Below are 21,464 nucleotides of genomic sequence, written 5' to 3'. Positions count from 1 at the left end.
TCCACACAAAGGTGTTATGGCAATACTGTTGATTTGCACAATGACCATTGTTCCCCCAAGTATCTGCTTGGGTAATATTGCTACATCATTTTCGCAGCTGTGTTTTCTCAGCTGTGTTTTTAACTTTTCTGGAAATTTCCTTTGAAAGATGCTGAATTAACACTATGATCACCTGAAGCTTTCTGTTTTATCTTCTGTGTAGCTTCATCAGAAGCAACATCACTGAAAACTCTCCAAACTGCATAATGATTTAAACAACTGCAAGAAGAAATCAGTTCTGAGAGCAACAGAGGGAGGAAGAAAGGAGGACAATATGCTGCATGTCACATTAGCCCTGGTTTCTCCAAATAAGGGGCAAAGATAATGCCTTCTGGTAGCAGCTGGTGGTTTCCCTGTTCTATTGTTTTTTCTGAAGTAAAATAATACCAGCAATTATAATTATAAAAAATATCAGTCCTTCCCCCCACTTTAAATTTTTCACATGGATAAATAGACCCCGTGAAATTCCCCAAATTTTCACATCTTTTCCCAACATTTTCACACTTTTAATTACCACATGCTATTTATCACTACAACTGCACATTTAAGGGCTCTTATTCAAGTTTGTTTGCTTAATTATTGCAAGTATGTTTGTTTAAAGTAGGCCCAAGCAACATTTTAGGCAACCATAACATTTGTAGTTGAGCATAATGAAATAAAAGCAACCAAATCAGATGCTTCAAGAAGAAGATTTATTTAGGAGGGTTTTTTTCCTTTTATATGACTGTGTGTGCTCCTAATCATCAAGTGTCAGGAGAATGCTAACTAGATGCAGGAGTCAGCATACTAGATGTGCCTACAGGTCTGAAATGATCTAGCACACATAGTAAGTCTACCATCTCTCAATGTCCATCACAGGGGAACTGGCTTTGTATCCCTAATGACCTGGATTTGTCCTGGAACATGGTCCAAAAGATAAAAGATTCAGATTACTGCACTATTTGTGAACTGCAATGCCAAGACTTTATTTAGGGTTCTAAAGTAGAACAGTGACATGATGACAGCATTGTCACCATGTGCAATAAGCCCTGCCTCTAAGCAGAACCAATTCACTCAGGCACAGCAGCCATAGATGCAGTTATTGTGCTTTAAGCTCCAAAAGCAATTAGATATTCTTAGTGTCCCACACTATTGTGTGGCCCAGACATGACCTCAGTGCTCTCTTAGTGATGCTCTGAACTCCATGGCTCTTCCCATCCCAGTGAAAACCAACAGGATGCCTTACAGGGACCCTCAGCAACCTTCTAGCCCTGCCACCATCTCATCCCATTCTGAAATGAAACCAGTGACTCTGATGATGAATATTTCTTGTCTGGAATTGCCAAGCTTTGGCTTTCATTTCTAGAAGCTCATTTTGCCTCTTGTTGCTGGAACAAGAGTTCTACTAACAGCCCTTTAAATAGGTGGCAATTAGTTCAATGTAACTCAAATAGCCGAGTAATTTTTTTTTTGTGAAATTTTACTTTTATTTAAGTTATTTACTTAACAACGCATAAGAATACCTCATTCCTCGTGTTATAAAAACCACAGGGCAAGGCCTTTACTAGAACTGAAATACAAGCCCTGTTGGAAATGCAGCACCTTCCTTCCACCAACAGAAAAAGGGAGAGACTAGGAACTATCCATACTGAGAAACAGCTGCTCTTTTATAATGACATCTGACAAGAGATGAACTATGCTGGAGGACTGCTGGAGGCTGGGAAAAGACCCTTCCCAAGAAGCAGCATGAACAGAGATGGGCTACACAAGGGTTTTGCAAAGCAATCACTGTGGTAAAAAGCCAGAGAAACACTGTGACCAGGCTGTAGCATTATAATGTAGGGTCTCAGCACTAACACAAGGAGGCCCTTGGGCACATTGACTGATCCCCAATGGTGAAGAGACGTGGGCTGCTGAAGCTGAGTGCATGTTTTGTCCAAAAAGGAAAGAGAGGATCTTGCACTGGGCTGGGCATCATCTTAGCTGATCTGGAGCCAACTGAGAGACTAACTTGTAATGAGTCATAGCCCCTGTCTTTGAAATATCCATGACAGAATCCCTCTAACTTGTGAAATCTACAAGCCTCCCTGTAGAAAAGAAAATCTCCCTACCTGTTTTGCTAGCTCTGTCTCCAATTTGTTGATCAGATCTTCCTTTCCTTGCATTGTGCACATCAGCTCCTGGTATTTCTTGTGCAGGGTGCTGTCAGATTCACCAGTCTTCGCATTGGCAAGTTTTATCTTCTCTTCCATAACTCTGACCTGCAATGGTAATCAGAAGGAAATTGAATAAACCCAAAAACCACCAAAGCAAACCAATGTAAATCAAGGAACTGCTTGTGTAGTGGTAAGAGAATGAAAATAAATGAGAATGTTTGTGGGTTTCTTATTTTTCAAGTCAGGAAAGGAAAAAGAAAACATCAAAAACCACAACATCCTTCAGGTCACACTTAGTTTATACTCACATTTGTGGAAAGATCATTGTAATGCTGAAGCAATAACAGATGCAAACTGAACCATGAGCAGATAAATGCATCATGGGTTGTGAGATATTACAATCAAATTATTAATCAAAGACACCATACAGGCACCGTAGTCTCCATACTCATACAGACATTGTACATCTCACCTTTGTCCTTTGCAATATCATGGCCAGTTTTTTACCTCATTCACTACCAAGATACATACCAAAAACCCCTGGCCATTTACTTCAGATTAAAATTTCTATATGAAAATGTACTATGGAGGTCCTTCATCTTCCTGTCCCCAGCTTAAGACATTGTTTTGGCAATTCCTGTCTTTCTGCCAAGTCTTCTCTCCAGACCTGCTAAGGAGTTACAATGTTTGATATTTTGAAAGATTTTACTGTCTTTGAGCTCCTGCCAGTGCCAAGACTTCTTCATCTCAGCAAGAGAAAGATCACTGTAGTGCTCCTTCACTACAGACGAAGTTTCAATCCACTAGAATCCAGTGCCTACTGAAGCATTTTAGGTTTTTAGCACATTTTAAAAATATCTTTACTTTCTCCAAAAGCTTTGTCTCTCAATAATTTCACTCCATTTTACCGTTACCTCATTCTATTACAATGGATTATAAGACTTCATTTCTAAAGATGAATGGAATCCCTTCAATTTAACTCAAACATACTAATTGCAGCATTTGATGATTGGAAAATCTCTGGTTCCAACACACCTCAAAGAAGCTAAATCTGCAAAGAAACCAACTCCAAATACCATAAATTTAGCATGAACTTAAAACCAGGACAGAATGCAGGGAGCAATGTGAGCACTTCACAGAGGCTGTGCAAGAGGGTTAGTCATGCTCTGCTGAGCAGCCTACACTCCATACTTGCAGAAGCTGTGCTTCGTCCCCCTGTCTGCCTGTATTAGGCAGAGAAGCAAGCTGCCTCTTCCTCATACCGAGTCAGAAAGGTAAGCACCCAACATCCGAGCCAGAAAACTAAGCCTGCTGAGTCGGATGTGCTTTCATTAGAGTTTAGGGTGATTATAGCAAAAAGAAACGGCCCCTCCTTCCTGTCTGATGCCCAAATGCTGACTCTGTACTAGAGGCTCAGCGAGGGGACTGCAAACATGTGATTTCCTTAATTGAGGTTGGCAGCTACAGGGAGTCCATTGAATTAACAAATCCAACCCCCTAGACTCCTGGAGAGAAAGATAACAAGGGATTTTGCACTTGATGTGGAGCCCTCTCGTTTGCTGGCTGCCTTTCATTCACGGTGAATGTACTCATTAGTGGAAGGGAATGGCCCTACTCTTACACTGTCACTTCTTCAGGCTGTCAGGCAGCAATGCAGCATTTCTCTAGGAACACTAATCTCTGGATGTGGATAAGGCTGCTGGAAAGGCAAACATTGAGGGGTTGCTAGTCTTTAGGACCTGCCAACATATGGCTACAGAACTGCTGAGCGGAGGCAGGCGAGTGGAGGCAACCCTCATTTCTGCTACACCCTCCCAGCCAAGTTCTCCCTTTCCTGCCCATTCTTGGACATGGATTTGACTTGTTCTCCATCCTGTCCCTTGCTGTCATTGCATCTTATCATATCCTGGGCACTCTGCTCCTGTCATTGAGGCATCTGCTGGTATGAAACCTTCACTGGCCAGTGACAATCACTATAGTTCCTGATGGTGCTGTCACAGCTGTCACTTTTGCCTCTACTGTGCCACCCTTTGCCTGTCTTGGCTGGGTGTGAACTTACTGGTAACACTCTCGAGAACAACTCTTGCTCTTCACTTGTAGTTGCTGGTCTAGCATAGAAGCCAACAGCACTGTGTCAAGACATAGCATCTTTCCTAGAATTAAGCTGGTCAGTAAAAAATCTTGATGTCAATATCAAAGTGGTGGGGAAAAATATGTTATGCAGACAGTACCTTTCCAGGTACTCCAAGTTCTTGATTCCCAGGTATTACGTCTCCCAGTGCTTATAACACTGCCTATTCAGTCCTTCACTTCTGAAATCATCTTTGACAGTCATTCTTGGCTGTGTGACTTTTATTTCTGCCCTTCAACCCGTGACTTAGTGCTCAGTCCTGCAGCTCTTGTCCAGCTGGAGGGAGCTCATTCACTTCAAGCCTTCCCTTCAGCAGTGGTGTGCAGTGATCCAAGAGCTCAAACCACCTGGCTTATCTTGGTTCTTTTGTTTCTATAATACTTCATAGAGTGCAGAATGTCTGCTTCTCAAAGGGCTATTTTTTTTTCTGTCTGTTCACAAGCTGAATATATCCACTTCTCTATTATTCAAGAAACATAGAAGAACTAGTTTAGACAATATGCCTAATTTTTAGGTGATTACAGCAACAGACAATGAATTCAGCTCTTACTGTTTTTCTCCATGGGCCCTGGAGCCAGAGCAGTAATTACTAAAAAGTCCAAAACAAGTGATAAGGGTGCGTCTGCAAAACCTACTTCTTTCACAGAACCTTTTCTACTTGTAGACAAGTCCTCACCAGTACTCTTAAGTATTTGTTTCCTGAGGACCTGCCAAGCAACCTTATCTTTGCAATTTAATCCTGAGGTACAACATCCCCTTCCTTTTCCACAACCAAGCATGCCTATCATGGCTGAGGGGGGAAAGGCTGTGAAGCTGACAGGAAGATGTGAGGTGCTTGTTTTCACTTCAGCATATTCAGGCACCTGCTCACAGCTAAGGCTCACAGACTGGGAAGTAGACTAGAAAATCCATTCACCACTGTAAATCAGTGTTTCCGTAGAAGGGAACAGCACTGCAGATTGCTGTCTGTATGCTAGACTGGAAGGAATTTAGAGTGAGTTAACTGCTGGACTTGTACCAGAGCCACCATCAAAGAATCTCTTACCTGTTTCTCTGCATCCTCAGCTCTTTGCTCTGCTTCTATCACTCTCTGTTCCAATTCCTGCATCTTCAGAGACAGAAAAGAAAGAAGAGGGAGAAAGAAAGAAAATAAATTAACATCACCTGGACATTCATATTTTCATATTTTACTCAGCATTTGTGCAAGCTTACAGATCTTTGGCATATTTTGAGTTAACTGGACAGCTTTGACCAAGAAAAAAAAAAGTCTTTGACCTTTTCCAGTGCTCTGCCCTACTCTGAATACACCGGAACCATCTTCTCATTAGTGAGCCTCATCATTCATTACATGGGTCAAAGGAACAGTGCCAAAGTCTTGACCTCATCTCTACAATTTACACACCGTGGGCTGTCCCTGCAAGGAGCCTGTCTACAGTGCACCATTCTTCCCTGATCTTATTTCAGCTAGGATTCATTCACAAAGGTAAATAAAAATGAATATATCTTGGAAAGCTCACAGCAGGTTCTCTATAATGTCACATTATAACCACTGAATACTTTGCTTTGGCTTCAAAGGCATCATAGACTTATAACTGACAAGATTAACAGCAATCTTAACTTTCCTATGCTTCTTTTTTTTCAAAGAGCTTTGCAAACTGACAATTATGTGATTCAACATGTGAACATTGCTGCTATCGAAGTCAAAGGACACTGAATTGAATTTTATTCTAAATGTTTATAAGTCACTTCATTCTTATAAAATTCAGATATACCTGGGGTTCTTCTAATAATTTATCAGTAGTGCCCTTTTTTTGGTGGGTTGTGGTTGATTTGGGGGATGTTTTGGGGCTTTTCTTTTAATTGTTTGTTTGGTTTTGTTTTAAATTTTTCTTTAAATATCAACCTAGCCTCTCATTTGATGTTTGCCAAAGTCATTTTCACCTGGCCTGCTTCAATTGGTCTCAGATTTAAGCCCAGTAATGCAAAGTCTCTTCTTTCAAGTGACACTAAGTTTTAATCCACCAAAATGCAAAATTTGAGGAACACTTCATGGAGTTTGCTGTACTTACTTATGTTTTACAATGAAAAGAATGACATAGAAGAATCTTCAGAAGATTAAAAGAATCATGCTTGAAGAAGAAAAACCATAAAGGGAACTAAGCTCCTTTTCTCTCCAATGCATTTTTGATAAAGCACTGGAGCCAAGTATTCAGATTGGTAACTAACAGGACCAAACCAATATATCTGAAAATGGACTTATTTCTCTTGGGTTGATCACCCAGAATAGACGTGGCAGCATTCCCATTTCCATTTGCCTTCCTTCATATGGCAGCAAGACAACTCTTCTTTCCATCCATTCTCACTGACACAAGAGCAGACTGACCCCTACCAGCAAACGTATCAAAAGGCACATCCATGTAGACACCTCAGTAGCCACATAACTATAAAAGCAATGACATAGATTAAAACCATGAAGATCAAAACCTGCTACATTTAGCATGATACCTCCCACATTTGCTTTTTCAGTGGAACAATCAAATACAACAGTCTCTGTAACCTAATATCCAAATCAAGGATGCTTCTTTGGCAGAGGAACAGAGAGATGCCACAAAGGACTGCAGCCACACAAAGCTGCTCTGACCAAAGAGCCTTCTTGAAGACTGAGCTCCAGGCAATCTAACACAAATAGCTTCACGAGCAGGGAGTCCCCTTCAGAACAGTGATGCACCCATTCATTTATCTTTTGGTCTCTGGACAGTCATCACCACAGACAGGTAGCAGCAAAACATATTGGCAAAAGAAAGATGCTAAACAGAACTATTGGGGATACATAACATGCTTTGCGAAACAAAGAGTGTTTAAGACAGTAGTTTTAGAATCATTGGTCTTTCCTAGTTTTCTGATTAATTGACAGGCTCTACATCCACAGCAGAGATGAATTTCTGGGCCTTTTTACCAAGATATCCTCTAATCCTCTATATTCTCTAACTAGAGGATAGTTAGATATCCTCTAACAATTCAGTCCTCCACAAGGTGCTCAATCTCCATGAAAGACTCGGGTTATTTTATGAAGACAGAAGTGAAGAACTCCTTGTCGTCCCAAAGCAGTTCCTTTGCACTGCTAGCAGTTATGGCTCTTGATCCAGACAAAGAATCTATGTTGGGACCATTCCTGATCACTAAAAAGTTATGAAACTTGTGCAAGCAGGGCAACCTGGCTAAGTGCCAGCCAAATCAATTACTTTTGTCACCCTAATTCCTTCTGTAGCCTTAAATGAACTTGTATTTGTCTTAATTTCCTGTACTACATTGTTGAGCTGTCCTACTATGAACTGTTAAATAACTGCTGTGTTCCTGGTGTACACGAAATCATTATTTCACTCATCCCCAGTGTCAGCACTCTCACTGGAGCACATTCAGATTTAATACATACATGCTTGTAAGGCTCTTTCAAATCCCTCAATGAATTAATAATAATGCTTGGTATTTACACGGGTCCTTTCATTCAAAATGCTTTATAATTTGACAAATGCTACTAAGCAATGAGACCCAAGTCACACAAAAAAATTAATAACCAAGCCAAATGCACGGAACTCTTCTTTCAAGCACTAGGCCAGACAGCTTGTATGGGAGAAACAGGACCAGTTGAATAGCCATGCTTGCATGAGACAAAAGATCCATTTTCCAAATGTTCATTGTTTATTAAAATAAGACAGAAGCAGGTTAAGTTACCCAGATGGCCTTTCTAGAAACTGCAAAAGATCTTCCCATCAACCATTCACACAGGCTTTCCCTCTCCTATGGCTCAAAAGAGGCTACATAAAATTGAGTGAAAAAAGTTCCTATACCTCTCAGCTTTATTTTTCTCCTGCTGTTCTGCTCCAGAGCTCACTCTTAACCAGGTCAACTTGCTGCTGAGACAACAGCCTGCTATGTCACTCACCAGCAGAGGAGTATCCCTTTCCCTTGCGTGTGTACAAGAAAAATAGAGTGAAAACAACTGCCTGTTTCCAAAGCAATCCCTGCTAATGTCTACAAGGTAGGACTCAGGGGTCTTGTGCCCTGTGGGGTACAGCAGGATGGCAGAGCTTTGTCTGGGATACCAGGGACTAAGGCCAGGCTCTGCGCAGCTTGGGCAGCTCTGTGCAATAGCTGAGACCAGGCTATCAATGTGGAAGTTCACACCATGTGAACTGGGGCACTGGCAGTTAAACCACTTGGTTTTAAATTCCCCATGTTCTGAACCGCGATCTAGATTATTCAATCTAAGCGGATTTTAAAAATCTCAAGTATTTGAACTGTTAGAGCACATTGTACTGCCAGTGCCAGGCATGAGCGGTTGGGTTTTCTGTGAGTTAAAATAGTAAAACCTGTCTTGAAATAATAAAATTAGTTATAAAAAATAATTTAAGATGTGAGGATCAGGTTTTCAAGCCCTTCAGTCACTTCCACACCTCTGGCAACCTAGGTGGTAAGCAAGTATCACACCCCTGTTAACACTGCCCTTCACTTTCACCATCTAAAAGTATTTAAAAGAAATAAATTCCTGTTACTGCAAACCATATTGGGAGGCTCTCAAGACAATGCTTACCACAGGTTGGCACACAGCTTCAAACTGTGCAGACTTCACATTTTTCCAAGATCACCCCCCATCTCCCTGCCCCAAAAAACCTTCCTTGAAATGCAAGACTTTCCAGTAAATCTGAATCTCTTCATTCTCATAATGAGGAAAAAACCCTTAAAAATCACAGTTGCTATAAAATCGATGACAAAAATCCCTGAAGCTGCCATCACTGGACATAAACCAAGCACCTCCTTCGGTTCTGCATCACTGCCCACGTGAGGGTGAGAAGGATGCAGCACAGGCAGGAGCCCCTGTTGCTGTGACTGCTGGGGTGTCCTGTGGTGACTGAGGAGAAGGGGAGGAAGGTCTCTGAGCAAGTCATCACAGCCCAGCTGGGAACCTGAGGCCCAGGACATTTCCCAAGAGAAGTGTTCAGCAGAAGCACTGCGTGTCTGAGAGCCTGCTGGAGCTGCCCCACGGTTCCTGCTGAGGCTTTCCCTTTCCCACATGACATTTGGAGTTAGGAATTGCGAGCCTGTTAGCTCTTTGACCCTTCAAGTAAAGCTACAACAGCACTGTAGAAGGAGTTACAGAATAACCTGAGCACTGAACCAAGCTACTCCTTCATCTCAGCAAAGGGAGCATCGCTTTGACTAAAAGGCTGGATAAATTATAGCCAGGCCCCTGAAGCAGATGCAAATTTAATTCTCTGGCATGACCCACAAACCTCACTACAGAGATAGTTAAAATATATCTGGCAAGTCTGTTCTCTATAAGGAAGTCTGCTAGGTGGGCTTGTCTCATGTGTGGGTAGTCGGGAAGTTTCTCAAAGCATAAATTAATAAAGCACAAGGACACAGATCTCAAAATGCAGCAAACTTACAAATATTACATATGAATACTGGTTGTCTTTAGCACATCTATACATGATTTTTTTTCTAATGTGCCTCTATCTAAATGGACTTTACAACCACTTTCAATGTTTTTCAAGGTAAGTAATCACTAAGCTCCATCTCAGAAATTAATTTGAAGAGATGAAGAAGCTGCTTAGAATTGCACAATTCCTTAAAATATGAAGGGTGGAAAAATGTCCCATGCAGTATATGACAATAGTGAAAACGTAATTACAGGGAAAGCAGGGATGAAAATTACACCACTCTCAAGTAGCTGTCACCTGCATGTTTTTACATCCAAAACCAACAAACAAGAATATATAGAAGTTACATACAGAATGGAGCAAAAGTGAGTTTAGAACATATCTGTAATTGGGTATAGTGAACTGCAGTCAGCTGTACAGATTTTGACTTCATTAGTAAACTGTTCTCACTTTCCTATACAGTAATTGAATATCTGAGCAATCTTGGACTGAACTGTGATAATGTGTAAGCCACATTTAGAAAAAAAAGAAGGAGCTCCCCCCAGCAACCTACAAATTTGGACTTCATACAAATTTAGTGAAAAAGTTTTAATTCTAATTGAAAAACAACACCATTTAAGGTTAAGAAAAATCACAAAATATTCACACCGTGACAAAAACAAGCAAAAAACCAAAACTCCAATAAAACCCTCAGATCTTTACCGGGTCTCTCCTCTAGAATGCAAACAAACTCACACGAGGGCACTTGAAGGACATTAGTAGAAGATGTCTCTAAAACCACAGATGCCATGTAAGTTTCTAACATCCAGATCTCAAAATATCTGGCCTTGCTCTTCAGTATCCCCAGAATGTTTTGACTGGATATGAAGTGTTATTCTAACACTATGGCAATACATGTATCCCTGTCTGGGCTTTTAACATTATAGCGTAATTTTTACTCCTCCATACTTTTCTGTTGCCACCCAAGTTATGATCCTGCTGTTCTTACCCAAAACATCCATATTTGCTCCACTGTTGTCTCAATCACTTCAGATATCCAGAATCTTGCTGGTACAGTGTTTTCCACTAGAGTCCAAATGCTTGGTGATTTTGCAGTGAGCAAGGCTCATTCTTACATGCCACTTTACACCATGACAGGCACATCTCTGCATCTCAACTGATAAAGCAGAGAGCAAAGATGTACTGTAATCAAGAAATAAATCCTCACTGCAAGTAGCAGATATATTGGATAGTTTGGCATTTGCAGAATTTTTGTTTTTGCGCCATAACTCATTGCAAAGTAGAAGAAGTCACCTCTGCCTCACCTTCTCAGCTAACAGCTCTCGGATCTTGCTTGCCTGCAAGCGGAATTTGAAGAGCTGGGACTCCAACACAAGGCATCGCTTCTGCCAGTCCACACAGCTGCCATTCTCCACGGTGACTTCTGCCATTGTGATGTTAATCATCCATTTAGGATGTCGTCTGAGGTGCTCTAAAAATCCTACAGAATCGAAGGGAAAAATAAGTATGTATTTTAGAAGGACAAACTTATCACCTCTGTGCCTAGTTTTCCTTGGTCCCTCTTATAGAATTGGTAACAAAGGCCATTTCTTCTCCAAGCAGAAGATGAAGTGGTACTACCCTGAGTCACTGATATTGCCCTCTGCCAGAGGTCACTCTTAATGGATAAACGTTTACCTTTAGAATGAGTAAATAATTTACTAATGCATTATACTGTATATTCCAGAAACAACCCTGCTGCCACCCTTACAGTCTTGCTCAGCCTCTACCCAGACATTAGAGATACTTTTTATTCCTGCCTTCTTTGTTCCAGTATGGCTGTAAACCCTCAAGTCACTAAAACCTCCTGCCTCAGATATCATACACACATTTTCAGCTTGGGTCACCAGTGCTTTATCTCAAATAGACTGTGTTAAGATGATGTGACATATTAAGCAACTGTTCCCAATCCCTAACTACTTGACACATACAGTTGACAGTAAGAGTGGAAGTGCCCCAGTATCCAAACAATTGCTCTGTTAAAACAAAGAGAACCCATACAGGAATAACTTAGGGCTAAAGACAAAATACGCTGTTCTACTGAAGTCCTTGTAAACATCAAAAAATATATACAGCCCCAGAAAGTGGAGAAGGCTGTAGTTTTTGAAGACCTTTCACTTTCCTACTCAGTAACAGTTTAGACATTTCAGATACTTATAGTAAAAGACCCAAAAAACGTAGGCAATAGATGTTCTTAACCAAATTCAGGTATTCATGAACAAAAAGGTCAACTCAGTGTGTGCAGTTCAGCAGCCAGCTATATTATGAAACAATAACAAATGTTTACAAAGCTAGAACAGCTGTTAGCTCAGCTTCATCACAACAATAAAATCCTTACTTGTAAAAGGAACTTCTCACCAGCTCCCAGGCAAACTCACAAATCTCAAACTGTGACAGATGAAGGAACAGTCTGGGATTTGCAAGAAAGCAACGAAGTCACTCTGCCTCATCGCCCTTACATCTGCATCTCTCTGCAGAGAGGAAAAGTTTAAGATGTCCCTCCAGCTGTATCCACTTGTCAGGATACCTGGTTCATGTTCTGCATGTAAGACTTGAGATTCAAATTACCATGAGTATACATAACAGTGTGAGTACACATAACACAACAAACCCCTCTATCCAGCTATACTGGATAGAGTACTCTCATGTTCCGAGTTAAGGAAGATGCATTTTATACCCTTTGGCTATAAACATTACCTGTGAGTTATTTTATGTTCAGGTTGCTTTGTTCAGTAATAGAAAGTTTCCCAGACAACAGGTTGCCTCTTTTCCAATGACTTGTGAAATATTATTCCAGAAGGTAGGTTTCAGTAAAACAAGACAAAGGTATATTCATGTTCAGTACTGAAAACACTCCACAACAGGAAAGAAGAGCACTTTGCTACAAGCAGCACACTTACTGCTGTAGAGAAATAGAGGCCATCCTTTTCCACAGCCCATCCAGCACACTGCTCTGATCTCTAGCCTTAAGTCCTTGCCAGGCATTTAACCAGGTTACCTTTGGTACACTTTTCAACACTGCAGTGCTTCCCTGTAAGGTAGTGCTATCAGTCCTTCCCAAGCTGAAAGAGGGCACTAAGTCATGGAAGGATCCTACAATACTGTTAACTTTGTTTACAGCTAACACTGTTTTGGACACAATAATTCAGCTCTCAAATGTAATTCTGTTCTCTTTCATACAAGTGTATTTTTCATATTTTTATGTAGCTTTCATACAAGCTTTTGGTCTTTATGAATTAAGTTTAAATCCAAAGAGGATATACAAATTAATGGGATGGACTCTAATGACACAAACCGAAATGAAACTGATGTACCAAACAACTTAAGCCAAAACAAAAGTAATTTTCCACACAGACCATAACTTCTGGTTGAAATAAAATACCCCTGTTCAGAATAGGGGGTCTAGGATGGGATAGGTGTCCTGAATCATTGCCTTTTATTCTTTATTACCACAGACTACTGCATTTTATATTCCCTTTCATAAATGAACACTGCCCTTCCCTAGAACCATGCTGCAATTCTCCCACTATTCTTATTATTCTAGAACCTCATGTCTCTAATGAGCTGCCTTTTAATTACCAGCATAAACATAACCATAACCAGCTTGTATCTGTTAAGTCTTGTAGATTACTACCCTTCAGTTTAGCTAGGTTTTTTTTTTCCTCCCTCATATTTACACCTTGATATATTTACAGATATCAAAAGCTTTACCTTAAGGACCTCAATTTGCAAGGCTAGAGACAAGGGGCTCCTTTAGTCTCATAAGAAAAGCTCCCTGCTCTCCCTCTGCACCTGCTCCAGCTTCAGTACACGTCACATAAAAGAGCTGGCTCTTCTCACTCCCTTTCATAGCCACGGGTGACCACAACTGCATGTGAAAGGCAGCATGCACCCACAGCAAAGCCTAGTGTAAAGGCATTTAGCACTTTCCCCTCTCACAGGCAAGGCCTCATCTGATTGCCTTTTTTTTACAACCATATTGCACTGGTGGTTGACATTCACAGACAAGCTGACACAACTGCAATAGAGGAATTTCAGCTGACTTTTCCTTTGTAAACGGCAGATGTGGGAGAGCAGGAGGGTAATTACAAATGGACTGGAACAAAATATTAAGCTCAGGTCTATGCCAGATCTCTGAAAGATCAAATTCTCTGTACTACAGGCCATCACAGTATCACGCAATAAGACAAGAGGCAAAGGGCAGAAACTGATGCACAGGAACTTTCATCGGAACATAAAGAAGTTTTCTATTGTGCAGGTGACTGAGCACTGGAACAGGTTGCCCAGAGAGGTTGTAGAGACTCCTCACCGGAGATATTCAAGAACCATCTGGATGCAATCCTGTGCAATGTGCTCTTGGATGGCCCTGTTGGAATAGGGACATTGGACCAGATGACCTACTGTGGTCCCTCCCAACCTGAACCATTCTGTGATTGCAAAATTCACCATGCCCATGGTAACCCTATGATTGATTGGCATAACTATAGGTTATCTTTTTAATTACAGACAGTATTTTTAACATTTAAAAGGCACAGCTTGGTTTTGGGTATCTGGAAGAAGTCTCACTGTTTATGCAACTGAGTCTTTTTCTCCTCTACTAATTTTAAAGAGTGCTCTGCCAGACTTTGTGGCCACTTTGTTACTTCTTCGAATGCGTGATTTTGTTTTGTGTCATTAGATTAATCCCCTGTGTCAGTAGCCAATTCTACCAGTAAAATACTTACCATCTAACCACCCCCTCTCCAGCACTGTGTTGTCACATTCTCTCTTGTCATTTGTCTATTTACCATTCTTCTATTAATCCCCATCTCCTCCACTTAAGCTAATAACTTCCCCATGTGTCATCATACCAAATGAGTTCTGAAGACTAGATATTAGAATTATAGCTTTTCCCCCAGCAAAAACCTTACACTTTTTCAGAGAAAGATACTGTATCACAAAGTCTAATATTTATCTCTAGAGTACAACTTTATTTACAAAACTTATTCTGCATTTTCATTTACCATTAAAATAGATTGTTCCTTTTCCCCTGTTCTTCTGAATGTAAGCAGTTCATCTGTACTCTGTGAATTCCAATACCAATTTCACTTTGACAGACTGACTTTAAATCACTTCTATCGGATCTGCCATTTCAGATGCCCTTTTTCGTAAGTCTTTAACCATCTTTTTCTCAGCACATTTTTTGATCCCCCCTCCCACATATTGGTCTTCTTCAAATCAGGTAAAGAATTTATAAGGATATACTTATATAAAACTGTCTTTTTTAACCCTTACGCATAAGAAAAAGGTGGGAGCCTGATATTTGCAGAGGCAGTACTCTTATTTTAGGGATTCAGAACATAGGAGACAGCCACTGTACTCAAACAAGCTGAGATTTTCAAAACTTCATTCTGAAATGCATACAGCCACTTCTTAAAGAGCAGCTTGATTTTCAGTGTTAACTATCCAACTGTCAGTGACAATAATGGCAGATAAAAAGCCCTTAAAACTCTCTGGGGGAAAAATGACCCAACCACCTGCAAAATGCAGTCAAAATTAGAGGTCTCATGCATGTATCTGTAAGTTTTGACCAACATCAGAGACAGTTCTGACTCTAACCACCATATCCAAAATAAATATGATTATATTTACTTGTAATGTCCATATCCAGTTTTAATTCTGATGAAGCTGAAATTTAAATCAAGATGTCATGTGTTTGGGGGTTTTTCTTTGTGTTTTAAGACTACAATCAGCTGATGTTGCAGATGTAGGTGGATCCAGAACTAGAAATCAAAACACTTAGGAGACTTTGTACATTTCCACCTGAAAAGCTGAAATAATCAATCAATGTGAAGACTTTCAGGTGCAGATACAAATGCAAGTAAAGTGTTTACAGCTTTGTTCATGCAGTGCAAACAATAAAGACAAGTGAACCGCTATTTCCATATTCCAGATGAGACCGCTCAGTTCAGCAACAGATTTACTGAGGCTGTCATAGAGGATTCACAGCACAGCGGGACTGCAGTTCTTAGCACCTGCCCATAAAAAGCACCAGTGTCTGAACAGCAGAGCTGAATATTGGTCTAACTTTCAGCTACCACATTACAACAAAAGGAATCACTAGAAAAGTGATAAATGAAAGGGAAGAGAGTTCTTCTCATGTGACTGAATTGGCATCAATGGGTTCAGCAGTACAGGCAATGGGCAAAACTCGGGGGAAATCAACTACTATTAATCGACACCCTGTCCCCAGCCACTTCATTTTCCACTTCATACTCGCCTCACCCTTCAGCTTTTTAGCACTGAGGCCATTGGAATTGCTCAGCCACGCAGTCATTTCCCGCTCAGGAGTGCGGCCTGAGAAGCGCAGAGCATGGGCGGAGAGGAGCGTGGGGGAGAAAATAACACAAAAAGCTGTGGAAAGGGCAAGGAAAAGGCTTGTCGCGGACCTGGGGTGGGAGGGAGCAGGGAATAATTTCCCCTCAATGTCCGCGCAGGTGGCTTAGCTAGTAAAAGCGCCTGGGGGCAGGAAGAAGGGCTCCCAGTTGTGCTCTTCTACCTGCAGAGGTCTTGCCCCGCACACCGAGGCGTACCAGGAAGGCAGAAGAGACCGCTGAGCTTACAGACATTTAGCTTTGGACTGCATCTCCCCCTTCGTGTGGCCATTCCTCCCTCCGCTTCTTCCATGCCTCTTCAGGGCCAAAGTCCCAGAGCGAGAGCAAACCTCAGTTATCAAAGATGCCACAACATCAGCCCCAGAACGCTCCCGCCAGTCCCCTTACGGTCACCCTCACGGGAGAAAGCCAAGGCGGGGGGGGAAGGCTGTGCCAGCCGGCCCCGCGCAGACCGGCCCTCCGGAGCCCCCGGCCGCCCTCCCGCCCTCCGGAGCCCCCGGCCGCCCTCTCGCCCTCCGGAGCCCCCGGCCGCCCTCCCGCCCGCGCTCACCTCGGCCGGCGCGGGGGTCTCGGTCTCTGCCCGGCGGGGCGGCACGGGCGCGGCCGGCGGCGTCCCGGGGCTCCCGACCCGCGGCGCGGCGGGGCCGGCCCTGGCCGCGGGCGGCTGCGCGGTGCCGGGCGGCAGGCAGGTGCCCGGCACGGCTCCCGTCCCATTCAGCGCTTTACCATTCCCTCCCCGGTTTCCTTCGGGCGGGAGAGCCCGGCTCAAATATCAGACACGGCCCTCCCGAGGAGCGCAGGAACTGACATCAGCCGCCCCGGGCTTTTAACCCCTTCCCGGGCTCAGCGGCGAGGCAGGTGGGGCGGGCAGCGCAGGGTGCCTGGGGCCCGGCACTCAACAGCGGCAGCGGCGCTCTGCCCCGGGCGGGGACATCTTCCTCTCCGCCCACCCTGCACCCTCGGGGGCTGCAACCGAGTTTCCCGAGATCTCCCTCACAGTCATCTCCCGGACATCGGAGGTGATGCTACCCAAACCGCCTTAGACCTCCAGGGCAGCGGCGTTTTCTGCGGAGCAGCCGGGCTGGTACCTGCAGAAGCACGCTGCCCTTGCCGCCTCTGGAGCCCTGAACGGCTGGCGGTCCGTCCGAAGCTCTCGTTGTAGGCAACCCCAGGGCATGAGGTGCCACGACAGAGATGAAAACCAAACTAGTGTAGTGGTCTCCTGAACAGAAGACACCAACCTACCTATACATGTACTGTGGCCATTCCTCACGTAAAATGGCTTAAACAAATAGGTCCAGGGCTTCAAGCATTCCTAATGATAGCTGGCAGCACACAAAAACATGTTATTCAGACATCAGACCATCACTTACTGAACTACTTTACAGGCAGCAATGCCTTATATGAATATATGGTGACATACAGGAGGATATTGCCCATGTCATACCAAAACCTGGTGATGTTTTACTGCCTCGGGAGGCTGGGCACTGGCAGCGAGTGAGTGCGCACACCACGTGCTGCTGGCTGCTGTCCTCTGCCCTGGCCACTCCCTGACACCCCAGGCTCGCCAAGCTTGCGCTCTATGCTCTCTCCCTTTGTGTTGAGCAGACCAGAGCATGCAAATGGCAGTAAAAAGGGACTGGAGACAGATGGGTGTGGTAGGACTAAATGTCCCCAGAGATATGGACCTCAGACCACTGTGTTTTAAAGCAAAAGACCGTTTGTTCCGGTTTAGCAACTACGTGTTACTTATTCCATTATCAGGCTCATTATTTCCATCAGAGATACTTTTAAAATGTCTGTATGAGGCTCCCCTCAGTAGAGATAACAATAGTCATTCTGATGTGTATCTTTCCAGCCATTTTCCAAGGACCTTTCACATGGGCCATTCACTGCCATGACAGTCTGTCTCATCTCGAGAAAATGAGTCTGGCTTGTTGGTGAATGGCTGCACCAGAATTATGATATCTTGAGTGGTTATGAGAGATCCATGAAAGCTCTGAAACTGTACTTTGGCACCTCTTGAGGCTACTCACACAAAACAGGGCAGTCTGAAATAAATAGGCTTCAACAGTCTATGAAGGAAGCACACAGAAGAACTGAACAAAATTATCTCCAAGGACACTAAGCAACACTATTCACTTGACATGGTTAAACAAGATCTTAAGAGTTGTTATCTGGCTCACGGATACTGTCTGGTTCAAGACCTGCTGTTTATTAAACATTCATTGTAAACTTTTTATTCACGCTGATAGTGTGCTTTCACTGTGTTTCTCTGTCTCAGCAGAGAAACATTGGGTAGCAAATCACTTACTATGCAAAAATGAAAACACTGATGCGATTAAGCGGTTAAAATATAAAAATATAACTAAAAACATAAGGTCAAGATTTGGACACTGGAGTGAATAAAGGCAGACCGAAATCTACATCTCATTATCCAAATAAGTAGTCAGATTTCCAAAGACTCTGAGGACCCTGCAGTTCCCTTTAGATGGTTTCGCTTTAGATTTCTCATCTGTTTCCAGTTCCGTGGGAATTTGGTTGAATGAAGCTGCCTGTTCCTAGCTAAGAGACAAAGCCTGCATTACAGAGCTGGTTCAGGCAGAGAGCAGGAATGCACTACACAGGGATGGCTGAGGAGCCAAGTGGAGACAGGCAAAGAACTGAAAAGAAACAGGCATCTGGGGAGGAGCTCTCCCATTTGGACAGGTGAGCAGGGACAGGCAGAGACCAAGCTGACTGTTGGGACAGTATCATCCATAAAGATTTCTCCAGCAATTCCCAGTAGAAGGGGCTCCAGTTGCCTACAGTCTGCATGTTGTGTGTGAGTCTGTATTAATCATTATGCCCCGTGATCAAGGAATTGTAATAAAGAACCAGAAACAGCACAATTTGTGCCTTCCTATAGGTATTTCAGAGGGCAAAATGTAGTTTCATGCTTTACAGAGTCCACTCCTGAACTGAGGCTGGCTGAAGACAAAGTGAGAAAAGGAGCCATTCCCTTCATGCTCCATCCTATTCTTGCTCCTTTCAACTACAGCATGCTAGCAGAATATTTCTTAATCTGAATTTTGTAAGCTATTTTTATTCTTCCTTTAAAGGCACTGGTCAAGTTCTCTCATTTGCACCAGCAAAGCCAACTGGATCATATCACTCACTGAAACGTCAATATCTGGCCTTGTGTTTTTCCCAGGCAATGAAGCTTGACTGCCAGGACATTCCTCAGCCACTGAACTTTGTATAAAGTACCTCCCTAAGAATTGCCTGTGCACACCTTGCTTTAACCCCTGGAGGCCCAGAACCACATCAGCACTCACACAACAATGTTCTGCCATGTATTTAATGCAATTATTCTTCAAAGATATGCCTCCTTATATCTTCTGTCACTTCTGTTAAAGTATTTAACAAAATTATTGTTAAAAATAATCATGGTTTCCCTTAAATTATGCAAATAGAAAAACAGTTTATCTTCAGAAGGAGAAGGTTGTAAGAACAACCAGTAATATCTCATTGTTCCCAAATTATTTCCCTGGGCAGTTGTCTTTAATATGGCTGCTCAAGGACTGTGTGTCAGGTCTTTGCAATCTGCAGACAAATCATTCATCAAAACGTGAAATTTACCATAAACAGCAAGTACCTTATTGACAAAACAAACTCTCTGGCTGATCCAAGAGAACTAGCTTGGCACTGTCAGACTACACTGTTAGACTATCCTTATCACAGCACAAGCACAGACTGCTTTGTTCAGAGCACCATAGCCAAGACACCTAAATAGAAGGACAAAGAGATAAATGAGAGTGAGGGGTCAGAAGATGAGAGCAGAATGAACTCTTTCTCTTAGTAAGCAGTTGTCATGGTTCTGCAGGTGGGAGAGAGCACTGTGTCCCAGACACAGTGCTGCTGAAAACTTACCAGATGGGCAAGGACACCAGCCAGACCAAAAGTTCACGTGTCAGAGCCCCACTGAAGCCTCAATCCTGTGTGGGAAAAAAATTGCACAAAAAACCCCCAGTACCTTGAAACACCTGTTTGAGGTATTTGTCGCTCTCCACAAGCAGCTCGGGCTTCATATTGTAGTTCTCTAAATTCCACCTGTGTTAAAAGCTTAAAAATGTTGAAAATGGCCTTTGTGCCTAGTCCTCTTTCTCCTGGGTTTGCAGTGTGCTGACAGACACAACACAGAGTTGCGACCCCCTGCCTTTCTTCTCTTCTAATCAGCAATGACAAGTTCATGCAGCATTAAAATAAGAGACTGGCAGCTGGGGATCACCTTGCTGCATAAACCAGTTGCTCGTGGGAGGACCCAGTGGGAGGGCCAGGAAACCATTGCCCTCCAGTACTCTGTCAGCTGGATTTGATCGTGTTGTGGTCATCCTGTCACGCTTCACGCACAGACACTCATGTGTGTTATTCCAGCCAGAACTTGAGCAAGAACATATGTTTTATATATACTGTCTTGACTGGTACAGAGCAAAACAATGGAGAATTACCATTTTCCTTAGGAAGTCATCCCAGGGGCAACTCAAGTGTTATCCTCAGTATTGACAGTTCTTGCCTTGTTTCATCTCTGGGTTTTTCCAGTTTCAGCTTCTAAGTACCAGATTTCACTATGTCTTTTTCCAATAGATTAAGAAGTCTTTAACTATCATTAAAGTAGCCTGTGATAAAAAACTTACCTTTCTTCTCTATAAAAATACACACATATGTAACATCCCTTACAGTAATTAATATTTTTTAATGCTTGTATTCCCATAGGTTTATCTAGATCATAAATTAGACAACTGGATCTAAAAAAGCCAGTTTGGGATTGTTATGAGCATGCTCATGTGTGCCTGTTCAACTCTTGTTTCAGAACAGGGAAGAAAGGAGGATGGCATGTGGGAGTCTTGAAGCTGCAGAGAAGGAAAACAGTCTTTACATGCGTATTTGTTTTGTGTGGTCTTCTTGTGTCTGGCATTGGCTGGTATGCAGCTCCAAAGGTTCCCACATACCACAGCACACTTTGAATCTGTTTCTGAGTCAGTGCAAGTGGTGCTGCACGTGATGCAAGTCACAGGTGAACTGTGTCAGTCCAGATGCTGCATAGAAAGAGGGTGGTGACAAAGTGCTGGAAGGAATCAGGAAGAGCCCTGGAGAGCTGGACCTGCTGCTCTGGCAGTGCTGCGAGAGAGGGCCACATCTGCTGCTGCGAGGGACAGTCCATACCCCTAGGACCTTCCTTGAATAGCAGGAACAGGTCTTTCCTCCCAGGGGGAGGGAAGCTGAGGCAAAGTAGTCAACAACCTACGGTAATTTTCCTTCCCGA

General features: G+C 42.8%; 1 protein-coding gene across 4 annotated transcripts in view; it reads right to left on the bottom strand.

Moving 5' to 3' along the window:
* The window catches only part of PLEKHH1 (pleckstrin homology, MyTH4 and FERM domain containing H1), a 54,060-nt gene extending 33,761 nt beyond the window's left edge, over window positions 1-20,299 (bottom strand). The window contains exons 1-4 of one of the 4 annotated variants that reach the window (XM_063159291.1): window positions 20,175-20,299; window positions 11,051-11,226; window positions 5,351-5,413; window positions 2,130-2,279 (exon numbers count right to left, since the gene is read on the bottom strand). In XM_063159291.1, the coding sequence (XP_063015361.1) occupies window positions 2,130-2,279; window positions 5,351-5,413; window positions 11,051-11,226; window positions 20,175-20,229 (444 nt within the window). In that variant the 5' untranslated portion in view covers window positions 20,230-20,299. Of the gene's footprint in view, window positions 1-2,129; window positions 2,280-5,350; window positions 5,414-11,050; window positions 11,227-16,709; window positions 16,773-20,174 lie in introns of those variants that run through there. The other 3 variants (XM_063159293.1, XM_063159292.1, XM_063159290.1) reach the window with 3 other exon arrangements.
* Between the last annotated feature and the right edge of the window lie 1,165 nt (window positions 20,300-21,464).

Source organism: Melospiza melodia, chromosome 6 (genome assembly GCF_035770615.1).
Source record: "Melospiza melodia melodia isolate bMelMel2 chromosome 6, bMelMel2.pri, whole genome shotgun sequence".
NCBI lineage: Eukaryota > Metazoa > Chordata > Aves > Passeriformes > Passerellidae > Melospiza > Melospiza melodia.
Note: the sequence above shows the minus strand (reverse complement) of the source record. Positions and strands in the feature narration are given on the sequence as shown.